The 26724-nt window shown below is 43.4% G+C and overlaps 1 protein-coding gene across 1 annotated transcript in view; it reads right to left on the bottom strand.

Annotated features, from left to right (window-relative positions):
• Positions 1-26724, bottom strand: part of Ust (uronyl 2-sulfotransferase) — a 299479-nt gene that overhangs the window by 169768 nt on the left and 102987 nt on the right. Inside the window, exon 2 of the mRNA XM_052169319.1 lies at positions 11817-11860. Within this exon, the coding sequence (XP_052025279.1) occupies positions 11817-11860 (44 nt within the window). The remainder of the gene's footprint in view (positions 1-11816; positions 11861-26724) is intronic.

Raw genomic sequence — 26724 nt, 5'->3', positions numbered from 1 at the left:
TGTCTTGTTGCCCAAGAACTGCAGGATGAATTTTTCTCAACTAACTGAAGCAATTTCGTGGTTAAATACACTTTCCAACAAGAGTTCTATTTCCACATGTCTGTGTTCTACTGTCCAAGACACCCCAACCCCACAGCCAACTAAAGCCTCCGCTGTAGCTGGCACTGCTGGTTTTGTTCAGATTTGGAGAATGCTGGGATGTCCTCGGGATGAGATGAGGTGAGACGGCAGGCGGGATCAGAGTGGGTGCCCACATTGTCTTCTAACGTCCATGCATGCACTACTATGATATATGCGTGCGTAAATAACATTTAAGGCTTAGAGAACGCTGACCTCTTTCCAGTAGTAACTGGTCCATCGGGAATGAGGTGCAGAAGATGCTAAAACAAGAGTTACATAAAACAAAATATTTTTTAAGGTTGTGGCTGCCCAGAATTTTTCAGAAATGATGAAGATATGATTAGTTTAGCATTAAATTACTAAGGGAGAAATGGGCCCATAATGTTCTTGGGAACACATGACATGCTCATAAAATGGACAAATTTAGAAAAGGTTTTGCGTCTGAACTTGGGCACATACTTCTACTGAAAGCTGACCTCTGGGGAGGCATTTTGGCTGGTCCAAACACTTCCACATTAATGGCTTAAGAACAGGGATGGGTGTGAAGGGTGGGGGATATGGGTGACTTTGAGAGGAAACAGTCACTGTTATGTAAGGTTGACCTGTTTCCCTTGTGAAGGTTATTTTGCCTACTGAGCTGTAAGTGACCCATCTCACTGAGAACTCCAGAGAGTTCATTATAGCACACGCTGGCCTTGGAGGCTTTTGGAGTTATTTACAACTGAAATGTTCAAGCCATGACTTTTCTTATCATTTGAAACAATCAAAACAAGGAAGAGAGAAAGGAGGGTGCAGTGAGGACATGTTCAAGGTCATGCTCATTAGAGCGAGGCTGATTTCAACTCTTCCCCTTATTCTGCCTTGTTAAGTTCTTTCTCTATACCTAATATATTTCCCACGAATCATTAAACACAACCCTATTATTCTGTGCAATTGATTCGTCTATAAAACAAAAAGCACACTCACTTCTGTAGCTTTTCTTTAAAAAGTACTTCAGGTAAAGTCACATTTGAACACAGACAGATGCTTAAGAAACAAAATCTGGTGAGGGATTGTGGAAGGCCATGCTTAGTGGCCTGAACCAGCTCAGAGGACTAATGTCCTCTGAGTCCTAAACGTTCCTTATGGATGAGGAGGCCTGTTGCCTGGCTGTCAACTGCTTTTAAAAAATCCAAAGAAAATGTGTTGATGAAATGGAAGGCTGGAAGCAAACTGAATTATCAGAGACTGCAAGGAGTTTTGAAAAAGAAACCTTTATATTACCAAAGACTTGTGGCTGAGTGCTTACGATGTTCCTGGCACATGCTAGGTGCTTTCTAGCTATTTCACGTAACCTTACACCCTTGAGGCAGTCACTACCACCTTACAGACCATGGTTCTCAACCTTCCTAGTACTGCAACCCCTCAATACAGTTCCTCAAACTAAGGTGACACATCCCAACCATAAAATTATTTTCGTTGCTACTTCATAACTGTAATCTTGCTACTGTTGTGAATCATAATGTGAATCAACTCTGCTTTCTGACAGACTTAGGCAACTCCTGTCAAAGTGCTATTCTATCTTCCAAAGGGGTCACGACCCACAGGTTTAGAACTACTGTTCTAGAAACAGGAAACTGAAACTCAAGAAAAGTATTCAGTCTTGCTAGGGAAACCAGAGGAGTCGTTACATCATTAGGATTTGAACTGAGGGTCTGATATTTCCACACTGCCCAGCTTCTGTTATTCCTTAGTATGAAAGCAAAAATAGACAAGTCACAATGTAGAGTCTGACAAGTTAGGGCCTTGTTAAGTATAAATGATGTTATCATGTGTGTATTTGTTAGCCTTGCTATTATTTTCTATTTAGAATACCTTGTAATGTTAAAATATCTTCAATGAGTTTTCATTCATTTGGCCTTTAAGATGAGAGGATATTATAAACTGGAGAACTCCAGTTGTGAAAGATAGCCAGGTATTGAGGGCCTTGAATACAGGGGCTCTGTTGTGAGGCACAGGAAGGCCGGAGCCTGAGCCTGCCACCTATCAAGAGTTTACACCATGGCTGGCTGCACAAAATCCAACTTCACCATGGATTGATCCTTCTCCCAGGACATCATAGACAGGAAGAAAACGAGGTGAATGGTTTGGAGGCTTGGAGGATAGAAATAAGAAATGCATTATTCTCTTGAATCTCAGCCCTCATCTTCCTAGTATAAGGTGATTCTCAACAAAGGAGAGTGTGTGTGTGTGTGTATGTGTGTGTGTGAGTGTGCGTGAGTTTCAGTAATCCACCTTCAGGGAAAAGGCACTTTAGTTTTATTAGATATTTTCTTTATTTACATTTCAAATGTTATCACCTTTCCTGATTTCCCCTCCAAAACCCATCCCATCCCCCTCCCCCTACTCACTAACCCACCCACTTCTGTTTCCCTATCCTGGCATTCCCCTATACTGGGGCATTGAACCTTCTCAGAACCAAGGGTCTCTCTTCCCTTTGATGTCCAACAAGGTCATCCTCTGCTATGTATACAGCTGGAGTCATGGGTTCCTCCATGTGTACTCTTGAAGCTCAAGAAGAAGGAAGACCCAAGTATGGATACTTTAGTCCTTCTTAGAAGGGGGAACAAAATACCCATGGGAGGAGATACAGAAACAAAGTGTGGAACTGAGACTGAAGGAAAGGCCATCCAGAGACTGCCCCACCTGGAGATCCATCCCATACACAGTCACCAAACACGGACGCTATTGTGGATGCCAACAAGTGCTCGCTGACAGAACCCTGATATAGCTGTCTCCTGAGAGGCTCTGCCAGTGCCTGACAAATACAGAGGTGGATGCTTTCAGTCAACCATTGGACTGAGCACAGGGTCCCCAATGGAGGAGCTAGAAACAGGACTGAAAGAGCTCCCAAGCTCCCAGGGCAAGGCACTTTCTAGACTTGGAAACCTTCTCCAAACTGACTGAAGCTTGGCCCAACAGTACTGAAGACAATCGTGGGTTCAAACCCTTCAGGGGACCTACCTATCACAATTATAAACTATTTTGGTTTTCCTTTATAGACTCTAAGAAAACAATGAAATTCAGTTATCCTTACTCAGGACTAATTTTTTTTTTAAGTCTCACAACTAAAAGTTGTTGGGGGGCAGGGAATGAAACAGAGATAAGGATAAAATCTTCCCTAAGATTTTGACAGTTGTGTTGTTAACTGTTTGGCTGAGAAGTCTGCAGAAATAAGTCCGTGTTCTTTAAAAGGTCAGAAGACTTTGTTTCTGTTTTTCTCTGTTACCTTCCTAGCCCCCCCACCCCTGAGCAGAAAGACGCCTATCTTCAGTAGACTTCTCCTAAATGAACTGTTGACCAAGGTTCTTTTTAGAGAAAAATATGATGCTACAGGACATATCACGTGCATTAAAAAAAAGGCAATTTGAACGGTAGAAATTAATTTCAAATAGAAACTAGAGTGAGTGTTAGGGATAATAAATCAGCAAGAGGCTGGAGAGATGGCTCCACAGTTAGGAGCACTGGCTGTTCTTACAGGAGATCCAGGGTCAATTCCCAGCACCCACACGGCAGCTCACAATTATCTATAAGTCCAATTCCAGGGGCATCTGACCCCCTCTTCTAATCTCCATGGCTCCTGGATGAATGTGGTGCACTTACAGGCAGGCAAAGCAGCCACTGACATGATAAACAGCTGAATATTGATTTAAAATGAATAGAAAATCATTTATTTATTTATTTATTTATTTATTTATTTATTTATTTATTTATTTATTTATTTATTTATTTATTTTTGTTTTTAAGGACAGGGTTTCTCTGTGTAGCCCTGGCTGTCCTGGAACTCACTCTGTAGACCAGGCTGGCCTCAAACTCAGAAATCCGCCTGCCTCTGCCTCCCAGAGTGCTGGGATTAAAGGCGTGCACCACCACCGCCCGGCTACAAATTCTTTATATAAAATGGGTTATAAGGAACAGTGAGGGATGGGGATTGAGGACACCCTGAGAGCTGAGTAATGGCAAATGTTGTTTGTGGGATGTAAAACCATGCCAGGAAGCTGGGTAAGGTAGAACAGGTTAAGAGCTGGAGAGTCGGTGGACACACACCTGAGGCTTAGGCGACTCCAGTTCCCTGCCAGACTCCTGACTTGGAACACGTGTCCTGATCCTCATTTAAAGAAAGGTGTCCTATGGTCAAGCGGGACCCAAAACAGAGTTCTCCATGCTAATGAGGTACCTAGCGACCAGGAGGACTTAGCCAATCAGCTTTCCCTTCCCAGCCGTTCCTCCCTGCAGAAGGTATTTAAGCTCAGGCTCGCCCTGAGAAGATGGGTGTGGCACATTATTCTTCATCCATTTTTTGCCAATGAACAACCAATAAACCGTTTAGAACCACAGACTATCCTTTTCATCTATGATTGGCCTTGGGAAGCCGACTACAGCTGCAGCTTAATTCTCCCATAGAAGGTCTCTCTAGGCTCTGGACCACAATCAGCACCAAGCCTGCCTCCACCAAGCTGAGGACAATTACCAACTGGGACAAGCTGGACCTCCCTTGTTCTCCCTGCTGGGCCACACCCTGTCCCCAGCTCACAGGCCCCAACTCTGTTCTCTGCTCTTCTGTGACTCCCAGCAATGGGTGCCTGGAGGTCCAAGAGCCTGAGGATCCCACAGCCCAGGCCTCCTTGGTGGCTGGTGGACCACCCCCAACCAGCTCTGGCTTTCCCACATCTCAGACTGCACTTCCCTACCCCTGGAGCGGTGTCTCAGAGCTTCCCTATAGCCCAGGACATGCCCAGGCATGGGGTAAACACAGTCAAACTCCTCCTGTTCCACCTCCCCAAGAGGCCATGCCCAGTGGAGGACCACAGCTCCTCCCTTTGTTAAGCTTTCTAACAGTGGTCTCACCATTTCTTAAATCGAGTAACACATAACATCACTCAATGACAAATGTTATTATGGTCACTAAAGATTAAACAGGAAGGGGATAACATTTGAAATGTAAATAAAATAACCAATAAAAATAAAAAAATAAAAGATTAAATTAAGCCCGTTTATATTTCTGCCTAGTACTGCCTTACCAAAGTACCAAACACTGGGTGGTTTATGAAGATAGGACGTGATCACTCATTGGTCAGAAGGTAGAGGTCTGAAATGAGGTGCATGCAGAATTTTCTGCACTTTGGGATCCCAGAGGAGCAGTCTGCCCCAAGCCCTTCTCTAGGCTGCAGGGGTCCCTGGTAAGCCTGGGGAGAACACATCATTCTCGAATGTATTTCTGTCCCTCAACCCAAGTCCCCTCTTATAAACCCTCAGTCATAATGCACTTCAGGTTTGCTACAGCCTCATTTTATCATGCCTGCATAGATCTTCTTTCTAAGTGAAATCACATTTGCCGGCCTCAAAATCACGATGAAACTATGTTGAACTTCTTATCTTCCTGCTTTGGTGATACACGCCTGCAAATCTAGCTCTCAGCAAATGTGGTCTTATTTAGAAAGACCTTTACAGACATAATAAAATGAGAATAGGCAAACCACATATGCATATATATACATATATAGTGTTTTGATATCAAGAATAGATTAATATATATCTCATAGATAGTGTTATTATATATGACAGTGGTCCCGGATACAAAAGTAGATATCAGTTATATAGCTGGACCTTGAACATAAACCAGAACTCACTGGAGCCAATTTTAATGGTTTTTTGAGCTATCCTAATTTTTAAAGAGAAGAAAACTTCTACTTTGTATTTTCTATATGGATTTACAAAGCATGGAAGGAAGGAAGGAAGGAAGGAAGGAAGGAAGGAAGGAAGGAAGGAAGGAAAACTATACAGGACTGTTTTATCCTGAGAATAATAGCTCTTCCATGAAGCCTCAATTACCATGAGACATTTTCAAAAGACTATGACCCAGAAAGAAATGAAAGAATGATAGAAAGTTATTCTGTGGCCTCCAACACAAGAGAAACTGGTCACATGTGATCACGGAGAGCTTGAAATGGGGCCAGTGCAATTAGAGGTTTACTTCTTAGATTTCCATGCAAATGTTAGCAGCTAGTATACTAAATGGTGTGGGCCTGTGGTAATGGTTCATTAGTGAAATAAACAGCCATTGTTCTATCATCCTTCACACTGGTCATTGTGGGAACCAAAGTATCACATCATTCTTTCCAGAAGATCTCCAGGGGATAGAAATGAGTGGAGAGACTGCCTTTGTAACGTGCTCGCTCTCTCTCCCTCTCCCTCTCTATTTCTCTCTCTTCCCTTTTCTTCAGTGGTGCTAAGGATTGAACCCAAGAACTTTACATGGTAGGCAAGCACATAGCCACATCCTCAACATCCCGCGTAGTTTGTTTTTTAACTTACATTAAAGAGTATTTAGAAATGCCAATTCTTGCCTCTAACACCAATGCAACCAGACAAGAGAGATTCCGGAAGCACTAGCAGTGGTTCTCAATCTTGTGGGTCAGATATCCCCTTTGGGTGTGGAATGACCCTTTCCCAGGGTCAGATATCCTGCATATCGGCTTTTTGTATTGGGATTCATAACAGTAGCAAATTTACTGTTATGAAGTAGCAGCAAAAATAATTTTAGGTTGGGGGTCACCACAACATGAGGAACTGTATTAATAATGGGTCACAAGATAAGGAAGGGTGGGACCCACTGCGCTAGAGGAAGCAGAGATTAGAACTGTCAGGCAGTGCTCGCTTCGGCAGCACATATACTAAAATTGGAACGATAACTGTCAGGCAACACTGAAGATGAGCAAGGGTGAGGAAATCTTCACAAGATGGCAGCCTCAATTAATTCTCACAGAGCAAGACTCAGTTATCTGGATGAGAAGGACATGCGGCTTTTTTGTGCAGTCATCTAGGAGGAAGAACATCATTCTTCTTTGAAAAGAACAAGGCATGACCCGTTTGTCTATGTGGACACAGAATGGTATTGCCATCTATATGGCTGGAAATTATACAACTGGGGCTGGAGAGATGGCTCAGCAGTTAAGAGCACTGACTGCTCTTGAGGTCCTGAGTTCAAGTCCCAGCAACCACATGGTGGCTCACAACCATCTGTAATGGGATCTGATGTTCTCTTTTGGTTTGTCTAAAGACTCTAAAGACTCATATACATAAAATAAACAATTTTTTAAAAAATATATACAATTGATGAAAATAGGCATACCAAAAATAACTAGGGAAAAAAATCAGATAAAATAGACATGGAAAGTTGACTTTAAAAAGTTGAAAATATTCCTTGAAATCAAATGGAAAATGATGATGGATATTTTTTTTCTGCAAACTGAAGGCTAAATTTTTAAGCTTTATTTTTTTAATGATTTCTTTATTTTACATTTATATGAGTACACAGTAGTTATCTTCAAACACACCAGAAAGGGGCACTGGATCCCCTTTACAGATTACAGATGATTGTGAGCCACAATGTGGTTGCTGGGAATTAAATTCTGGACCTCAGTGTTCCACAACACTAAGCCATCTCTCCAGCCTGGAGGCTAAATTTCTATGCCCTAATCAAACTACTAGGTTCTTAGCATGTAAAACGCCACAAAAAAAGGAAAAAAAATTGATTGTATTTCTGCTAGTCATTTTGAAATGACTAAAGGCATCAGCCATGGAACTGTACAATCCTGGGACAGAATCTGAAGTCTGACCTTTGGGAAATTAGTCAACCTCCTTAGGATTCAGATCTCTTATCTGTACAATAAAGATTAACCAGAAAAACAAACAAACAAAAAACAAAAAACAAAACAAAACAAAAATCCCCAAAACTTCCTTTTTTATAGAGCTTGATAGACAGCACATTTTACATGCTAAGTGCTTGGCAGAGCTTTGGCACACAGGAAGAAACACAGATCAGCTGGGGGGGGGGCGGTGATTTTATTATCCTGGAGTTGCATAAAACAGGTCCCTTCCTCTGTCTGTCATATATGGGAGGCCCAGACATGTGAAATGATAACTTGTAGTCACTTACTATCAACAGAACTCATCAGTGCTAATGGCTGCTGCTCCCACCAGCGAGGGAGGAAGCGTCCCAGGAAATGTCCTATGGAACGAGCAGTTCAGTGGATCGCTCCTTAGACTCAACTTCAGTCTTCCCTACCCTAGAAACTGCTTTCCCTGGCATTTCCAATAATTGGGCATTACTTTAATGAGCTCCAATTAGACACCAAAAGCATAAAACAGAGAGAAAAACCGAAAAATCTCTTGCAATCCTACTGCCTGAAAACAGAAAAGCATTAGAAACCTGCCACGCCTTTCGCTGTGGATCTGGCTAGCACACCATATGTGATATTTCTGTGCCTGGTTTTGTATTCAAGAATATCTTCTCATTTTGTTCACAAGTGTTCATTCTCAGGGGGTTCCAGCCTTATATAACACGGTGGCAGTAAAAAGTGGGTGTCAACCAAAAAGAAATAAAAAAGAAAAGCATTAGCTTCAGCTTTCAATAAAGGCTTCACACAAAGACTGACGGGAGCTGTGAGGTCCAAGATGATTTCAAAACCAAGTGGAAATCACAGGCGTTCATTTTTCTCAGATGAAAATCCTGGAGAGAGGAGGAACGGGCCCAGCGTACTCGGGGTGGCACGCCCGTTCCCCACATGGCTAGTACTTTGTGGAATGTGAAACTTGCTGGCTTGAACTTTTAATAAAAGGGAGCTTGTGGTAACTCGGTGCATTTTCAGGACTTAAAATTTTTTATTTTATCAAGATCACAACCCTCGGTCTTGGCATCAAGAAGTTATTTCTGAGTGCTAAGCGAATATGAAAATCAGGGTCTGGCCTCCCTCCGACTTTCTTCTGCTGGGGTGGGCTCATTCTAGAGGCCAGACATGTGTGAACGTGAGCCCTTATCCTCTGGGCACCACCATATCTCTTCCTAAGTCAGGGAGTCTGCAGACCTAAATAGTTCACCTTCTGCCCCAGGGGATGCTCGGGACCTTAATCTCCAAGGCTGCAGTCATTACTTCTAGAGTCCACTTTCAGTCCATCAGAAATCAGAAGCACAGAGAAAATACATTCACATACAAGTAGTGGTTTTATCCACTGTTATAGTCTTGTCACTAAAGAGTCTAACTTACAAAGGCAAGTCGGCCTGCGTCTTCTGTCCAGGGAAAACCTGGTTTATCAGACTGCACTCAAAGTAAAAGCCCAGACAACCAGGCAGCAGACTGGCAATGAGTGTCCTTACCTCACTGGTCTGACATCAGGCAAGGTCATGGGAATGAAACCACAGCTTCCCCCACCAAGAAAAGAAGCAGTGAGGTATGGAGATGTCCCATAGGACACATGCAGCCCTTCCCTTCAATAAGGAACCTCCCTCCTGGGCAGGTTGTTGACCAAGTGAAAAATGTTTCACTTACAACTAAAATCCCAAACCCTTAATGACAGTGAATCATCATTTTATTAATAAGTAACCTTTACATAATGAGCCAGGCAGGGAGAAGAACACACCAAAGGTCTGGGGTCATGTTTTTCTTTGCCCTGGTCTTTAGAAACTGTTCTCAAATATGAATTGCAGATCTGTGCTGTGAGCATCCTGGAAACCTGTCAGAAATACTGATTCCTGGGTCTAACCCGTTAGACAGCAAACCATATATTTTAATAAGGCTCTAGGCAACTCTGATGCTCGGTCAGATGTGAGTTCCAGCGTCATGGGAAGAACTGGGCTGAGAACCAGGAGTTCACATTCAGATCCCAGCTCTGGGCCCTGTGATCCAGTGCCACTGTGAACTCAGGGTTGTACAAGGACATGAGATGCATGTGTCAGACAAAGTCCTTTTGGAGGCCATTTTCCTTGTTGTTTTCCATTTGTATTTCTGTTGTCTGTAACATCCCAAACAACACAAAGGCACACACTGGATCAAACAACAGGACACCTTCAATTAGGGTGAACCCTACTCTGCAATTCCTCTATAACCTTAATGTGATCCCCGTCAGGTAAGCACAGGTCATTGCTGATTTACTGATTATGACTTTTCTGTGTTGTGCTGAATGATGTTCAGACATCCTATGCTCCAGGCTGTGATTTTAGTGAAATTCCACCCAGGGGGAAAAAAAAAAAAAAAACGAGGCTCGGAATATTAAATAATGCACTCAGTGTCATGCAAAGTGTCAGAACCAATACACTTTCAGAAATGGTTTGTCAAAGGGTTGGGTACGTAGCTCAGTTTCTAGAGTGCTTGCCTAGTATGCTTAAGGTCCTGGGTTTGGTTCCAAACATCACATAAAGCAAAATGTAGTGACTTGGTGGATGGCTGCAGTCCTAGCATTCTGTAGACAAAATCAGAAATCCAAGGTCCGCCTCAACTACACAGTGAGGTCACGGCCAGCTCGAGCGATAGGGAACTCTGTCTCAGCGACAACCAAACACAACAACAAAAACAATCTGCCTGCAAAGCTCACACTCTAAAGTGTGGTGGAGGTTTAAACATCTTATCCTCTCAGCACTGTTACATCTGTGCCTGGCAGACATTGCCTTCAGGCGTCAAAGATTAAGAAACCCAGCACCAGGACTTCTAGGCTTCCAGAGCCCAGCTGTAAAAACTGCTAAAATGAGACGGGCAGGTATATGGTGACTAACTTTTGATTTTGTCAATTGCGACTGACTTCCTCTTCCGAGGGCTGACCAGCTAGCACCATTGCTTCCAACAACAGAAAAGAATCATAAGAGACCTGCCCCTGGACATGCGTAGCAGATGTGCAACTTTGACTTGAGGTGGGTCTCCCAACAACTGGAATGGGGGCTGCCCCGGAATCTGTTACCTGCCTATGGATCCTGTCTGTTCCCCTCACTGGGCTGCCTTGTCTGGCCTCAGTGGGAAAGGACTCACCTAGTCTTGCAGTGACTTGATGAGTGGGGGGTGAGGGGTAACTCTGGGGGGCTCCCCATTTTCAGAGGAGGGGGGAGGTGGGGAGGGAGGACCTGTATGAGGGAGTACTGGGAGGAGAGGGGGCTGATATTGGGGTGTAAAGCAAATATAGTAATAATAATAATAATAATAATAATAATAGAATAGGGAGAGTACACTGCATTACATGTATTTTTCCTCACACCCCAAGATCATTTTCATCCTGTCCCCGCACCACCACACACACACACACACATTTCAGGGAGTTTGCCATTGGCTTTCATGAAGCTCAAGAAAGTATAGAGTGGTGGTGAAATTATATTTATGAACTTTTCTGTCACCAAAAAGTTGAGTACAACTGTTCGTAGGAAGAACGAAGTGGGCGCAGCCAGCACACTGGACTTGGGAGGACGTTCACTGGGCTTGACTGCAGTAATCCACTTAGAGCAGGCCAGAGAGAGTCTGGTAGAACCAGCACTAGCCCCAAGGTCCAACACCATGGGGAGGCTCCACCATGCAGCTCACGCCAAAAGCCAAACGAACTAGTCAATGCCATGAATAAGGACACAGCAACGCTGAAGAGATCAGCAAAGGCCTGCAGTAGGTCCAGGGCCATAGTGTGCAGGCCACTACAAGGACAGATCGAGTGCTGGCTTTTCCTCCCTTGTCACTTGGGTTATCTTCAGGCCCCTCATCATTAAAGTTGGCGATTCTTTTCACACCATCTAGCTACTGGTTGCTTGTGAATGACTCATGGCTGGGAGGGACCTGGCTGGCTTCACTAGATGCCCAGAAGCTGCTAGAGTACACACATATGAATGCCACAAGCGAAGACCTTACCTTACTAGGAGGTGGTCCATGGTCATCCAAGTAAGTAGAATTTCCTAGGGGAGGAAAAGAACAGTGAGTGGTAAACATTTTAGCTCCCAAAATAACCTGGTATAAAACTGTCAAAAAGGGAGGGGTGGGTGAGAGCATTCTAGATATATTTCTATTCAGACAGATGTTATACATCTGGTTAGTTTGGGCAGGGACACACACGGATATGCATGCACACAAACCTTCACAGGCAGAAGCACACATCTGAAACCTGTTGAGTTTATTTTGGACCACTGGGCCTGAGACTGTGAGCACCCATTCCCTGCAGGACTTGCTATCACACTGACTGCCCCGCCCCCACCCACTCCCAGTCCAGATTCAGTAGCTCTACAAATGCGTTTTTGTTAGGGGGAAATCAAGTGGTGTGGATGCTGCCTAGAACCAGGCTTTGTAGACAGGCACTGTTTCTCCAGTCTGCCTTGAACTTGCCAACTTCCCTTCATCTTCTCAGCTTAGCTTGAATGTGATTAATAGCCACCTGCTGGTGTGTTTTCATAGTGCACGGTTATTGCTTCCTAATGAGCACAAAGGATTCAGGAGGGCGGAGGGAGGACTCAGTAGGGAGCTTGTTGGCTGCACAGAAATGAGAGCCTGCCTTTAGATTCCCCACACCCTCTTCAAACTCCTGGCATGTGGCAACAGCCTGCAACCTCAATGCTGGCAGGGTGAAGACAGGCAGATCCCAGGGGCTCACTGGCTGGCCATTCTACTGGAACAGAGAGATCTAGGTTCAAGGAGAGACCTGGTCTCCATAAAAGTGGGGGGACACTTTCAACAAGACATCTTAATGTAGACCATATGTGCCTATGTTGATGACATGCCACGCACACACAGGACTAAAGAAAGACTGGAAGCTTTGCTAAGTGTTTATTTATAAATACTGCTTTAGCAGATCCAAGTTTCAGAGGTGGGTTAGAACTGCTCCCATTTCCCAGAAGGGAAAGCAGAGACCTACAGAACTCTAATAACTTTCTTATGACAATATAGCTATTTGTACTGAAGACAGAATAAAAGACCTGAGTTTTCTAGAGTGTGTTTTGGCCATCTGTTCATCTGAAAAGCCACACATCTTGCTATCTTGACTGGTTTGTAGCCTGGTCACTGCACATGTTGCTACTTGGTGACATTGGACCACATAGAGACATCTACCCGGGAGCTCCTAGCCAGCAGGGGTACTCATTAACCCAGGGAAATCTCCACCGACAGAGGAAGACAGCAGGATTTGATATGGGAAACAATGCGGAAAGATACCAGAAGCACAAGATACTTGTAAATAATAGATTAGGGAATGTGATAAACATCCTACTTTGAGTAGATGAAAGGTGCTTTTGACAGAGCACCATAAAAAATAACATAGAAAATTGGAATTAAAAAGGGGAGCAGAGTTTTAAGCCAGGGACAATTCAACTGGGGATAGTTTTCCAAAAGCAATAAATAAGTGGGGTTTGGCGTACAGATTTTTCCACTCTGAGTCATTATCTGTCTCTTTTGCTTTGTAGTCCTCTGATTTATAACCCACCTCGTGTCCACAGCCGCTGTACTCTAGTTGGCCATGTGTGTATATTAAGCAGACAGCAAGGTCTACTTTAACCTACAAGATACAGTGCAAATACCTGCCGCGCACAGGACAAAGCAGGGGGAACCCTTTTAGTGTGAGCACAATGAACAATTTGTTAGAGGCTTATTATTGTGCTAAATTCCACCAGGAGGAAGGTCAATGTCAGACTCAATAAAAAGAGTATGTCTAAACACAGTTACCTATGTCTAGAAGAGTGTTTGGGAATACCTATAATAGTGCGAGCAGTATAGTTGTTCATTGTGGGAATGTGTCTTTCCCCTAGAGAATGTCACCAATATCAACACACTCCATTTAACATGTTCTCCAAGTCCGTTGCTCAAGCATCAGGGATGGAGATGACAACAGAAGGTTGTTAGGAACAAAATGTTCCTAAAATTCTAAACATTATATCAAGGCCTAGAAGTTCTGATGAGCATGTTAGATGTCCATAGACCTTGGACAGAAGTGGTTAAGCCAATTCTAGCATGCACTTGTTTTCCCAGCATCCTCCTCTGTTTACCATTTCCAGAACGCTTCTGAATCTACAGACGGACCTAGTTGCCAAATAAGAATGAAGTTTCTATTGTGACCTTTACATGATATCATACCAAGGGCTTACTATTTGCCAAGCACTTTAAGTAATTCTTTTTAAAGACTTATTTAATTTGTATCTATGTGTTTGAGTGTGTATCTACATGTGTATAAGTGCATGTTCGTGAGTTTCCTTGGAGGCCAGAAGAGGACACTGGACCCCCTATAGCTAGACTTACAGGTAGTTGTGAACTGCCCAATGTGGGTGTTGGGAACCCAATTTGGGTTCTATACAAGAACAGCCAACATTCTTAAGTGCTGAGCCAGCCAATCAGTCCATACAGGCTTTAAAAAGATGGTTTTCCCTAAAAAGAGACCTTATAAAGTGACATAGGAGTCTCACCTAGGCTATACAGCCAGCAAACACAGCAGAAACCAGGCCCTCACAGTCTGCCTACTGTTGCTACATTCCCTTCAGGAGGATGCACCTCATCTTAGCATTTATTATCTTCTTAGCTTCCTCCTCCTTTTTTTCTTCCCTCCCTCACTTCATTACAGAAGCCTTTCAAAACCAGATGGTGTTCTGAAGGAAAGAGTCAACTATACTTCTCTCCATACAGAGGAGTGGTACAGGGCTCATCACTGCAGATGCTTGACCCCGAGTCCTATAACTACGTTAGCGGATCATTACACATGCCTTTCCTTGGTTTAGCAGAACCCAGAAGCACTAAATGCTTAATACCAGCAACCCAGGTTCAGGGTAGAGGTGGTTACAGGGAGACAGGTACTTCTGTGGTACACATAGCCAGATCAGTCTCCCCTAAGGTATGACTGTAATTTCTTGGTACTTACATAGAGTTTTGTTTTTGTTGTTGTAATCCTAGGATATTAAGTTTTCATGTGGTAAGATAAACACAACTGCCAGGATGTTTGAAAAAAGCAACAGATTAACTTGTTCACCACAGACATCAAAGGACAAGCTGTGATCAAAATGTTTTGCCCAGAATAGGCTGCCAGGTAACAAAGTTGCTTGGCCTTGCAGATGATTACATTCAGCACTAATTTTCAGAGAGTTGTAAAAACAAGTTCTTGGTGCCTTTAGGCCTGGAGCTAAATTCTGGACAGGTTAAAGAAAAAAGGAAGGCTAAGAACAACGTACTTGCTTGACAAAACATTCATGGGCCTCTACCTCCTAAATCCCACCGTACCGTTGCCAACCTTCAGAATGGAGTCATCTCTGAAAGCCCACACATACAGCATAAGAGAAACCTTGCAGATGAATTCCCTCTCGGTATACAGAGGTTACAGCTTACACAGTCAGCTGAGCTCACAGGTACGATTAGTCTCCGGGTGCCCTGTGTTATCAGGGTTTCTCTGAGGCAGGATTTTCCCTGTCCAATTAATGTAAATATTAGTGCAGCAGGAGGCCTGTGATTGGACAGGGAAAAGGGAGGCAGAGCTAAAAGTTGCCAGGGACAGAGAACAACTCAGGAGAGAGGAGGCAGCAAAATGGAGGCAAACGAACAGGATGATTCAGATTCAGCGTGGCTTTAAATAGCCTCAAGTAGCTATAACTTCATAGAGGGATGATATAATTGGGGTAACTTGTCTAATCTAGGTGGGCAGTTTGTACCATTATTAATTGGCCCTGAATTATTGTGTGAGCATCCTGTGAGGTGAGAATTTATTGATATATAAATCTGTCTGCTTAATTATACGTTTCTTAAGTTTTGTTTCTACTGGGTTGTTGGGTGTTGTGACAGCTGACTGCGGGGTGGGTGGGCATTGCGTGGGGATGGCGTGGCAGCGTCCTGCCAAGGGAACTTAGCGAGTGTGGTACAGAGGTTTCGGGAGCTCCTAACCAAGAGAGACCACCGAGTTGAGAACACCCCGCTGGAGCCATATGCCCAGACGGAACTCGGCATAGCTCAGGATACAAATAATCATTTTTAATATTTCCCACAACATTTCTCTGCTTATAAATTCTTTTCAGCAATGATTTATTTTAAAACACTTGGGTAAGGTCTGACACTGGGAACCAGGAGGGCCAGGATCTGGACTCACGGCTGTTTGCTGTGTTATCCCAATGTTATCGCCACAGTGATGGTGATCTCCATCGGCAGAACCAACAGGCTAATAATCATATGAGGGCCACTGACGCTTCAAATGCCAAGATCAGATATATACCCAGCGAGCAGGTTAAACATTCTTTTGTAGCTGGGTATAACCTCAAAAGAATGTCAGTCTGCTCAGACTGCAGTATTCTACATCCTCAAAGGTTTCCATAATGCCTGTCTGCAAACAAAAGAATCTCGCACCTTATAAGGAAAACATGAGGTTAGTGCTGTTCTACGGAAACACCGAGTACAGTGTCTGCATACATTCGGCACCTAATATGTCTTCACTAGCAGTACTAATTGCGTTTCTAGTAATAGCAGCAGCAGGGCAGGAGCCGCCTCTGCGTCTTCCCGTCTTCTTCTCAGGTCTACCATCCCTTCCTGAGCACTCCACTTGCTCTGAGAAGGAATGCAATACCAGGCTCCAGCCATTGCAGCTATGATTTAATTATTCTGGAAAAAGTCCCAGGCAGTTGGTATTTTTCAAAAAGTTCCTTAGGTAATTCTAATGTCTAGCCAGGCCTGAGAACCACTGAGCTATAACACGAATAATATATTTTATAACTCAGGCCAAATCCAATTTTCTAGAAGCAAAAAAGGAACGTAGCCTTGCCAGGCTCATCTTAATCAGGGGTCACCTCCATCATGGGCGATGAGTGATTTCTGCACAAGTGTCAAGAACATGGGGGATGCTGACAGGCTGTGCCTGACCACAGGGCTACCTGTTATGTGGGATGCTGACCAAGCAAGTGTAGATGACACGTGCTTCAGAAGGTGTAAGGAAACTACAAAGAGGTGAGCAGGCTACGGGCTTCCTGAAAAGGTATCAGCAAAGATCACCTTGAAGATTACTCTAAACCCTTCCCTGACCCTAAAATTCCTTTCCAGAGTACCCTAGAACACACAGGTACTGTAAGTCGTATATGGCTTTTTGAAACTCGGTGCTCAGTTTCATTAAGAAGGTAAGTGGATAAATCCATCATCTGCCTGCAGTTTCCTAGACTCCGGGTAACTTAACCAACCATGGTCCTGGAGACTCTCAAATACAATCTTCACACATATTTCATCTATCCATAAGACCTTGAAAGTAAGGAGTCCCCTGGGAAATTTAAAGCAAAGACACTTTCTGGTGGTGGCCTGAAGAGCCACCTCCTGTTTGTTTGAGCCCCATGGAGTAGAAGTAAATGAACTTGGTCAATAAAGGTGAGCCGCACACCATACCTGTGAGGTCTGCACTAAAGACCACCATGACCATATAAAGAAGCTGTCAGTGGGCTAAAGAGACGGCTTAGCCTGTAAAGGCTAGGTTAACAATCTGAACATCAAATCTGACAACCCAGATTTGGATATCCTGGATATCCTGAATGCTACATCAGCTGCTGTGTAGTTTAAATAGTTCTTCTGTTAGAGGAAGAATAGAAAGGAAGCCCCAGAAGGCTTTCAATAAGATGGCCGGATCAGGATGATGTAACGCCTCCGATAAGATGGCCGGATCAGGATGATGTAACGCCTCCGATAAGATGGCCGGATTAGAACACGGGAGAAAGCAGAGCTGCAGCTTCAGAGCCAGAGGCCCTGGTTCAGATCCCAGCCCTGCGCTTCCGTTGAGGGCCCTGGAATCAGCACTTTGTTGTTAGTGCTGTTTGAGACAACAATGCCCCTATTTTGTAAGACCTAAAGACCTTAAACTGTAGTTAGGAAAATTAAATATATTAAATGCAGAGATACATTTCAAATTAAATTTAAAATTACATCTCTTAGGTAAGCAAAACACAGAGCTTTCTGGTACATGGTAAAACAGGAGTCACCTGGGTATCAGTTAATGGCTGGGTCACTGTCCTACCAGTGTGTATCTCTTTGTCACTGGCGCTACTCTAAAAGACTTTATCAAAGTTAGTTTGGAAACTTCCAAATCATACTTGTGAAATGGTAATATGCTTTTTTTTTTAAAGGATGGTTGTGGTTAGAGGAGAAATGATGCAAATATATCATGGCAATCACAAATCCTCTATCCTCTGACATCGTCTGAGCTTACCTTTACTTTCATAATTGCATTTATTACTTAAAAAACAAAGGAGGGCCTGAAATGAGCAAAGCCATTTATAATTTGAAAAATGAACATCAATATAATCACCTGATGTGCTCTATTACCTTCCAATGCTATCTTGATAGGCCTTCTAAAATGTACCCTTTTATTTGAGCAATTATTTGAGCTACCTTCCGCAATGCACTAATGAACTTGTACAACCTCAAGGGATATAATTTATTCTTGACTCTGGATCTTGCATTTAGCAGATCTATTTTTGGCCTGAACAGGTCCCTGAAGAATAAAAAAACGTTTACTACCTGCTCAGTCCCCGAATAGAAACCCTGACAGGCAATAGTGTCTATGTCAGAAAAGACGCCCCCATGCCGTGTGGATGCTCAGACCCAGGCTCCTCTTCTCAAAGCCTTCCTTCCCAGGTCCTTTGAAAATTGTGATCACAAATCACTGGAACCCTCTCCTGGACAAGGCGTTTCACACAGCCTTCTACTTACTGACCACACAGTCCCACATCGCTACGGCTCCCCCTCCCCCGGGAGTCTGGGCCTCTGCTAAGATGTAACTCAAAGGGGTCTCAGGAAGGGGTCTCAGGAAGTGGTGGATGTGGACTGGAGTAGGGCAGCCCCCCACCCCCCCTACTCCCCTACCCCCTACCCCCCATCCCCGCTTTAGGCTTGCTGGAATAATATTCTAATTAATATGTCTCCCCCTCCCACAGGAGTCTGGGCCTCTGCTAAGATGTAACTCAAAGGGGTCTCAGGAAGGGGTCTCAGGAAGTGATGGGTGTGGACTGGAGTAGGGCAGCCCCTGCTCCTTTGGGCTTGCAGGAATAATATGCTAATCAATATGCTAATGCCCCACCTTGCAGGAACCATGGGTTCTGCTTCCATGGTCCATGATTAGTGACGCAATTCCATGAGGTCATTGAGAGCACACCAGCCTTCATTACAGTGAGGAGTTTGCACACTGGGTGTCTCCAGTCGCAGCGTTACTTATAATTAGGAAAATGCTTGCTCAGCACTATCTAAGCTTTAATAAAAACTATTTTCCACTGAATTGAAACAAAGGATCCTATTAATTACCACTTTTCAAGTATTTTTGCAAAAATATCTTAAAAAGCTACTCTTGCATGCTTATTCAAACCATTAACAAACAACATCCTGAATTTTTTTAAAAAGATTTCAAAAATTATTTTTAGGTGTGTGTGTGTATGTGTGTGTGTGTGTGTGTGTGTGTGTGTGTGTGTGTGTGTGTGAGAACGAGCATCTGTCTATGTAAGTACAAGTGTTCACAGATGCCAAACTCATTGAGCTGCCCAGATGGGTGCTGGGAACCAAACTCAGGTCCTTCAGAGAAGCCATACATGTTCCTAATTACGAACCATCTTTCCAGCCCTGCCTGTTAAAATACTTTGCTAATCCTATATATGAATTAAGGTGGGAGGAAGGTTTACAGAAAAAAAAAATCACCTGAGTAGCTGACTCATTCCTTCTTTGCAGCCCCTGACAGGAGAATGGAATTAACATCAAATACAATTAGCCCCAGGGCTATGCACAACAACTGTGGTTAGCTAATCTCAACAGCATATTAGTGACTACAGGACTTCACACATCGGGACATGTGATGGTGCAGTTTATCCCATAGGATTTGGGTGGTTCATTAAGATCATGAGGGTCCTGGTGAGAGGCAGTCAGTGGGATCAGCTTCAGACAGATGCGACCGTGGGAACAAGGATGGGTGGGTGACATGCTTTGGAGAAAGAGGAGCCAGCATCAGTCAAGCAATGTGGTGTTCAGACAACCGAAAAGGCCAGAAAACACAAACACACAAATTTCTAAGAGCTTCCACAAAGGGCTCAGCACTGCTACAAGCTATTTAAACCCATTAAAACCCATATTAAACTTTACTTTAAAACACTGAATTTGTGTGTGTGTGTGTGTGTGTGTGTGTGTGTGTGTGTGTGTGTGGTTTTGGCCACTGGATATATGTTAATGTGTTACAGTAACAATGAGGATCACCATTGTGGTTCAATGTCGGTTTGTGTGTGGCCCTTTTTGGGGGAGAGGCACCTTTTTATCTGAATAAACCTTTCTTATCAATGACAAGTCTAATGATTTTGAAGGAATGAGCATCTAGAAGCTGAATCGGGGGCCCCATTGACGATCTGAAGTTAGAAATTTGCAAAAGGGTTACTGTTCTCAATTATAAATTGTGTGTGTGTGTGTGTGTGTGTGTGTGTGTGTTTAAGTGTGTGCGTGTGTGAAGGCCAGAGAAAGACCCTGGGTATCCTTTTCAATTTGTCCCCTTGATACAGACAGGATCACTCAACTTAGAGTAGGCTGGCAGATAGCAAGCCCCAGTGACAGTCCTGTCTCTACCCCAACCAGCCCTGGGAATAGGCTCATGTTCAACCACACGGGGACTTTTACATGGGTGCTGGGACCTGATCCTTAGGTCCCCATGCTATGCTGAATCCATTGAACCACAGCTCCAGCTCCAATTTTTAAAAACATGGTGGGTTTCCATAGTCTCAATATCTAATCTGTTTCCTAATCACTGTATAACAAAAAGAGGATGCAATGAATTCACATTTGAATAACCCCTATCCTCACCAGTTTGATTCAGTGTGATAGTAAAATGTTTTTATTTCCCAAGTATTCCATGATGTGAAAGGTAGATGTTACTGACACATAAATTATTGTCTACGAAAGATGGTCTCATGGCATTGCTCTAAGCAAAAAACCTTCTCTAAATGATCACACACATATACATATCATAGGAAGAGAGCAGGAAGGCATCAACACCAGACAGTCCAAATCCTCCAACTACAGAAAGAAAAAAACAAAAAACAAAAAACAAAAAACAAAATATGCAGAGAAAGTCATTAGCTATCAAATTGTCTGTTCAGTAGCAAAGTTAAGTATAAATGTAAGTGCTCATTCAACAACATACACAAAAATGCTACATGGCTTTCTTTTTCGCTTTCTTACTCTTTTCTCCTTTTTACTCTAAATAGCGACATTTTTCAGACTCTATTGCCTCGTTTCCTCTCTAGGCTTGAATCGGAATGACAAGCTGCCCTTACACGATCAAACCCTTTCCTTAAAAGTAAAAAGATGTCACCAAGAGAATCGACATATACACAATTCAAACACTGGTGGGAATCTCCAAAGATGGTGCACAAAGTTATTTGCATATAGCTGCAGGGGGTTCTCAGCCTCTCATTCAGAGAGTCCAGTTTTAGCATGTTTCTCGAAAGGAAGTAACACCCATAAACTATCAGTGTCAGCAAATGATCAAGCACATTGGAAACCAGGTCTTGTGCAGAAGTGTGAGTGAGATGTTAAAGTATCTGGCAAAGTGTGAACTGGGGGTGGGGACAAAACTGAGGCAGGAGAGTAAGAAGCTACATACCCTTCATCATGCCGGCCATCCTTCTGTCTCCCAGTTTGGGCTGCCATAACAAATTAGCACATATTTATTTCTTACAGCTTTGGAGGCTGGTGCACAAGTAGGGTACCTAAGCTTGTCTACGATCATCTCTTTCCTAGGTTCCTGCACAGTAAGAGGAGAGGAACCCATACCCAAAGCTCTACACAAGACAGGGCAGAGGTAGACCAGATAGTTCCCTAGGATATCTGCATGTGTTACCAACTGCATCAAATAGGAAGAAGGCTGAAATCAGAATCTACATAAGGAATTATGTCGGTGGACCTCAGTAATTTCCTAAGCACGGCAAAATCATTGGCATCAGTTCTCTGAAGGCTGATGTCACAACACACATATTTTGAAATGAATACAAAAGCTCATGTTTCCAGCTCAGTCTCCTGTCAGAACAGCGATCCTCACAAAACAAAATAGCAATCAAACATGTGGGCCTGGAGTTCTCAAAGAAAGTGGGTTCAGCGATTTATCACATCCCACCTTTACCCAGCTTCTCTCATTCTATGTGGTGACCATTTCTAATAGAACCTAGATATAGACCGTGGTTCATAGAACTGTAACATTGAAAGACCAAAAACTAAGAATCATTTACTTTTGTGTCACTCTGTATACACAACACTGAAGGCACACACAACGACATATAAGTACTTAGAAATCAGAAACTCCTAGCCTAAGAAGCGAATTGACAAAGTAAAGAATGTTAGTTTTGAAGATGAGCAGTCTACAGGGGCCGTCCACTTAACAAGAGGTGACCTTGAGCAAGACTTGAAAGGTTAGGAGCCTCGGTCCCCTTAGGTACAAGAATGGTCTTCACTTCTCAGAACAGAGGGCATTACCGTTATCATTAACAAACTGCCTGGCGTGCATATGATAAGGTGAAGTTCTCATGGCTACATTAAAAAAATGGAGCCAATTATAAAACATGGAGCGTTAAATAAACCCTTTCCAAGTAATCGCATGCATAAACATCAGTCTAGCTCCGGAACACACATCCCTCCTGATGCCTTAAAATGGCCTGTCATAGCCTCCTCCACATTTTTCTGGATTTATATCTGAGCAAGCCTGAGATATGATTTTTAAAACTATGGCAGAATTTGTGTATTCCTCAACTTGTATCACAGACAAAGTGTGCCACAGATTATAATTACTCTTGCATAATTACTCTAGCATGTACTAGATTAGTTTCTTTTCCAGGAAAATTTTAATTCTACCTTTTCTTTTTATCTTTTTTTTTCCCCAAAAAAGGAGCCCTTCTAAACCTATCCCTGTCTTCAAATTCATCACAGCTCTGGATATATCAATGTTTCAAAGTCACAATGATACCCTCACTTTTGAGGCAGAGGGAGCCTGATCAGATCCAGGGCTCCAGGCACAGGCCTCAGGCACAACACAGCAGGAACCACCCATCATGGCCCCAGTCAGGGTTGTGGTTTTGGGGCACTGCATTTGTAAATGCCGAATATATTCAAGCTAAGTAAATTTCACCTGGAGTAAAGAACTGTCCTATCAACTGAACCAAGCTGTACTTACCAAAAATAATTATTAAAAAAAATTACTCATTCTATGTGCACTGATGTTTTGCCTGCATGTGTGTCTGTAGGAGGGTGGTGGAGTTATAGGTAGTTGTGAGCTGCCACGTGGGTGCTGGGAATTGAACCTGGGTCCTCTAGAAGAACAATCAATGCTCTTAACCACTGAGGCATCTCTCCAGCTCCTCCTAAAATTACTTATTGATCACCAGGGGCAGAGCTGTTAATGTAATGGAGAGGCCTGGCTGGGAATGGGCCTCTGAGCATGGCATCCTCTCCCTAGAAGTGACAGGCCAGAATTAAGTGGCTTCCTAAAAGACATTAAAGATGAGATTCCGTGCTGCTTGAAGTAGGCTGGGGTGACCTCCTGGATTTCCTCCCAATTTTCATATATACCCAAAAGGCCTTTTAAACAACAAGCAACAATGTCATCTTTGAAAAACCTGCCTTACTTGATGTCTAGATTTCAGTCACACAAGTATGAGTAATACCAAAAATAGATTTGAAATCAAAACATTTTAACACGGGTATGACTCTCCTGAAATGGACTTATATGTGTGAAATATGTGTACATACATACAAAAATTGGCTCTATCTTAAGAAATGTAGTGACAGAAATTAAAAACTGGATAAAGCAAAAATGAAGTGACTTGCTGCCAAACAAATGATATTAAGTATGACATAGTCTGTGCCCTCTGTCATGGTAGGAATTGCTGCCACATGGATACAAGGACAGAGGCTAGGTGAGAGGGAGATTGTTTGGAGGTGCTAGGCAAGCATGAGGCCTGAGTTCAGATCGCCAGCACCCACATAAAAGCCAAGCAGATAGACAACATGGCCCTGTAACTGCACGGGATGGTGACAAGCCATCCTAAGAAGTCATCCATTAGGCCGTCCAGCCAAAATGACCACCTGCAGTTTCAGTGAGAGACCTGTCTCAAAAAGTCAGGGGGCAAGCAATAGAGGTGCACACACACACACACACACTTATTTAAAATTGAGCCTAGAGGGGAGAAGCTAACCATTCTTGGTATTGATTTCATAACAAAGGAAGGCAGAAGCTACAAACCAAGGAAGAAAAATAAGACTGGATAATCTGGAGGCATTGTACACTTCAGAATCAGGAAAGCTACAGTGAAGAGTTGGGGGAGGAAGAGGAGAAGGAGGAAGAGGGGAGGAGGAGGAAGAAAAGGAGGGAGGAACGGGGACTGAGGGACAGAGAGGGAGGGAAGGACTGGAGGGAGGGGGAGGGAGGAAGGGATGAGAGATGGGGGCAAGAAGGGACGAGTTCACGCTTGCGAAGGTCATAAAATGATAAATTACAGGAGCGCATGCAAATGCTCTCACACGCAAGAGAGAATAATTGAAGAAACCACTCAGCAATGGAGTAAAGAATATTTCATGACAGTGCAAAGAGGCACTGGAGCCAAAATAACTTGTCAGGATTATAAAAATAATAATGTGGGGCCATAAATAATATGAGAAAATGAATATGCTAACGAACTCACAGGGATGAGAGTTAGAAGTACAAAATGAAATTAGATTAGCTCCACGGAGCGGTGGCAATGGATGTGTAGGTAGGGAGCCCTTGATCTTCCCCGAAGTGGAAAGAAATGGGAAAAGGAGCCAGGAGGGATGATGCGCCCCAGGCGACTCTTTAAATACCGCTCTCCACTCAGCCTTCGGTGGCTCGCACAGTCTCCCCTTGTAGAGGCAGTCAAAGGTCAAACCCAGTTTCCAGGAAAGGAGAACTAGGGAACTGCCAGGCCAGGCACACTGGGCAGGCCTGCTCCCTTAGCTCAGGGCTCGCAGGGCCTGCACCATCACCTCCCGACACCAGTCACCCTTCACCCTAGTTTAGAGGTTAGTAAAAGCATGGATTCTGAAAGCGGCTTCCAAAGAGGCGGCAAAGGTTAAGTGTGGGACCCGTCACAGATCTTTAAAAATTGGTATTAACTAACTTGAGTGCTGGGACTCAAACCCAGAGGCTCACACATGCCAGGCAAGTACGGAACTACTTAACTATCTCCTCAGTCAATGGGTTTTTCCCCAAAGTATGCTTTGCTTTGTTTTAATTATCACAGCATATAAAATAACCAGTATTGCCCTGGAACAAAGTGGGAAGGGATTTTAAAACCCTCTCTCTACGTGTCTCTTAAGTGACTAGGTATTCACACACCCATGGATATCCCAAAGTTATACAAATAATGTATATAAAGAGTATGCATATATGGGAGAGACATTTGTATAATAGAAGACAGTCTGTTTTTTTTTTTTAGTTTTATGCATATTTCAAAAAAATGTCTAAGGCACGTCTACAAATAAGTTGTTCCCTCACCTAATATATTTTAGCCCCATGCAAATTTTAAGTGCATCTTCTTGTATTAAATTCTTTTTTTTTTTTCAGAATTCTAAGCCATACTAATCTGTCTCTTCCCTGGGCTCTTACTCCAGAGGAGATGAAGTGTGCACACACACATGGAGATATATTGAAATATACACTATACCTGCATCTATGCACAAGGTGTGTGTATGTGTATGTGTGTGTGGGGGAGGGAGAAGGAAGGAAGGAAGGAAGGAAGGGAGGAAGGAAGGAAGGAAGGAAGGAAGGAAGGGAGAAAGGAAGGAAGGAAGAAAAGAAGGAACTTTAGAAAGCACCTGTCTGTTTCCCGTGGGATCTAATACCACATTGTTTTTCCTTTCTCTTTAATTCTGAAGATTCCTTTCTAGGAAGACTGCTTTCCACACAGTGACTAGCACATCCCCACACACCACAAAGGGAACTGGAAGGCGACTTCAAAACTGACTCTTCCTGTGTCTCCACTCCAGGCATTAGTTTGAGCATCTATTCTGGTCATGAACATTAAGAACTTACCAGAATCCAAGCCTGGGTTGTGAGCCAAGCTCCTCTGACAGGCATCGTATTTGAGCATGTGACGTTGAACAATCATGGAAGTGTGATCTGTGCCACATCTACTCTACAAGGACATCCCAACAACATGGGAGGTTGAAGCTTTAAAGATCTGAAGCCAATGTAGCAGTTTTTTTAATCGACTTACCTAAACTTTTAAATCTTTTTGAAAAGTAAATCTGTATCCATAAAATGAACCAAAACTTATAAATCTCTTATTTAAACTCACAGCTAAAATAAACACCTGCCTTCTGGGTGCTGCTTAGCACGGAAGAACACCACTCAAAGGCAAAGCAAAGAATTAAAGGAAGAGCCACAGGCAGGCTTCACAGCCAGGATACATCACAGCCGGGACACTGGAGCAAGCAATGCTATTTCCCCAAATTACAATCCTGCCCTTGGCTGTGACAGCTGCTTATAACATCTCCATGAATGCTCAATGAGAACAACTCATCATTACAGGAATCCACTGTGTCCCCAACCAACTCCCACAGAGGATTCCAGAAGCCAGAAGGAATGCTGCTGCACATAATCTTATTCTATCAGGTTGTAATCATCCCAGTCCCAGACGCTTCCATTCTCGTGCAGGCTCTGCATATTAGCCTGGTGAGCATCCTGTCTACTGACAGGAGCAAGCACTATGCTGTGGTTTCTCAACCACCAGTCACCCAGGCCTGGCCCGGACCAAAAGCATAAACAAAGGCAAAGAACCACGACGCTTCTTCCTCTTCACAC

This window comes from Apodemus sylvaticus, chromosome 23 (assembly GCF_947179515.1).
Source record: "Apodemus sylvaticus chromosome 23, mApoSyl1.1, whole genome shotgun sequence".
In the NCBI taxonomy this organism is placed as follows: Eukaryota; Metazoa; Chordata; class Mammalia; order Rodentia; family Muridae; genus Apodemus; species Apodemus sylvaticus.
The sequence above is the reverse complement of the archived record's forward strand: the minus strand, read 5'-3'. Positions and strand labels throughout refer to the sequence as shown.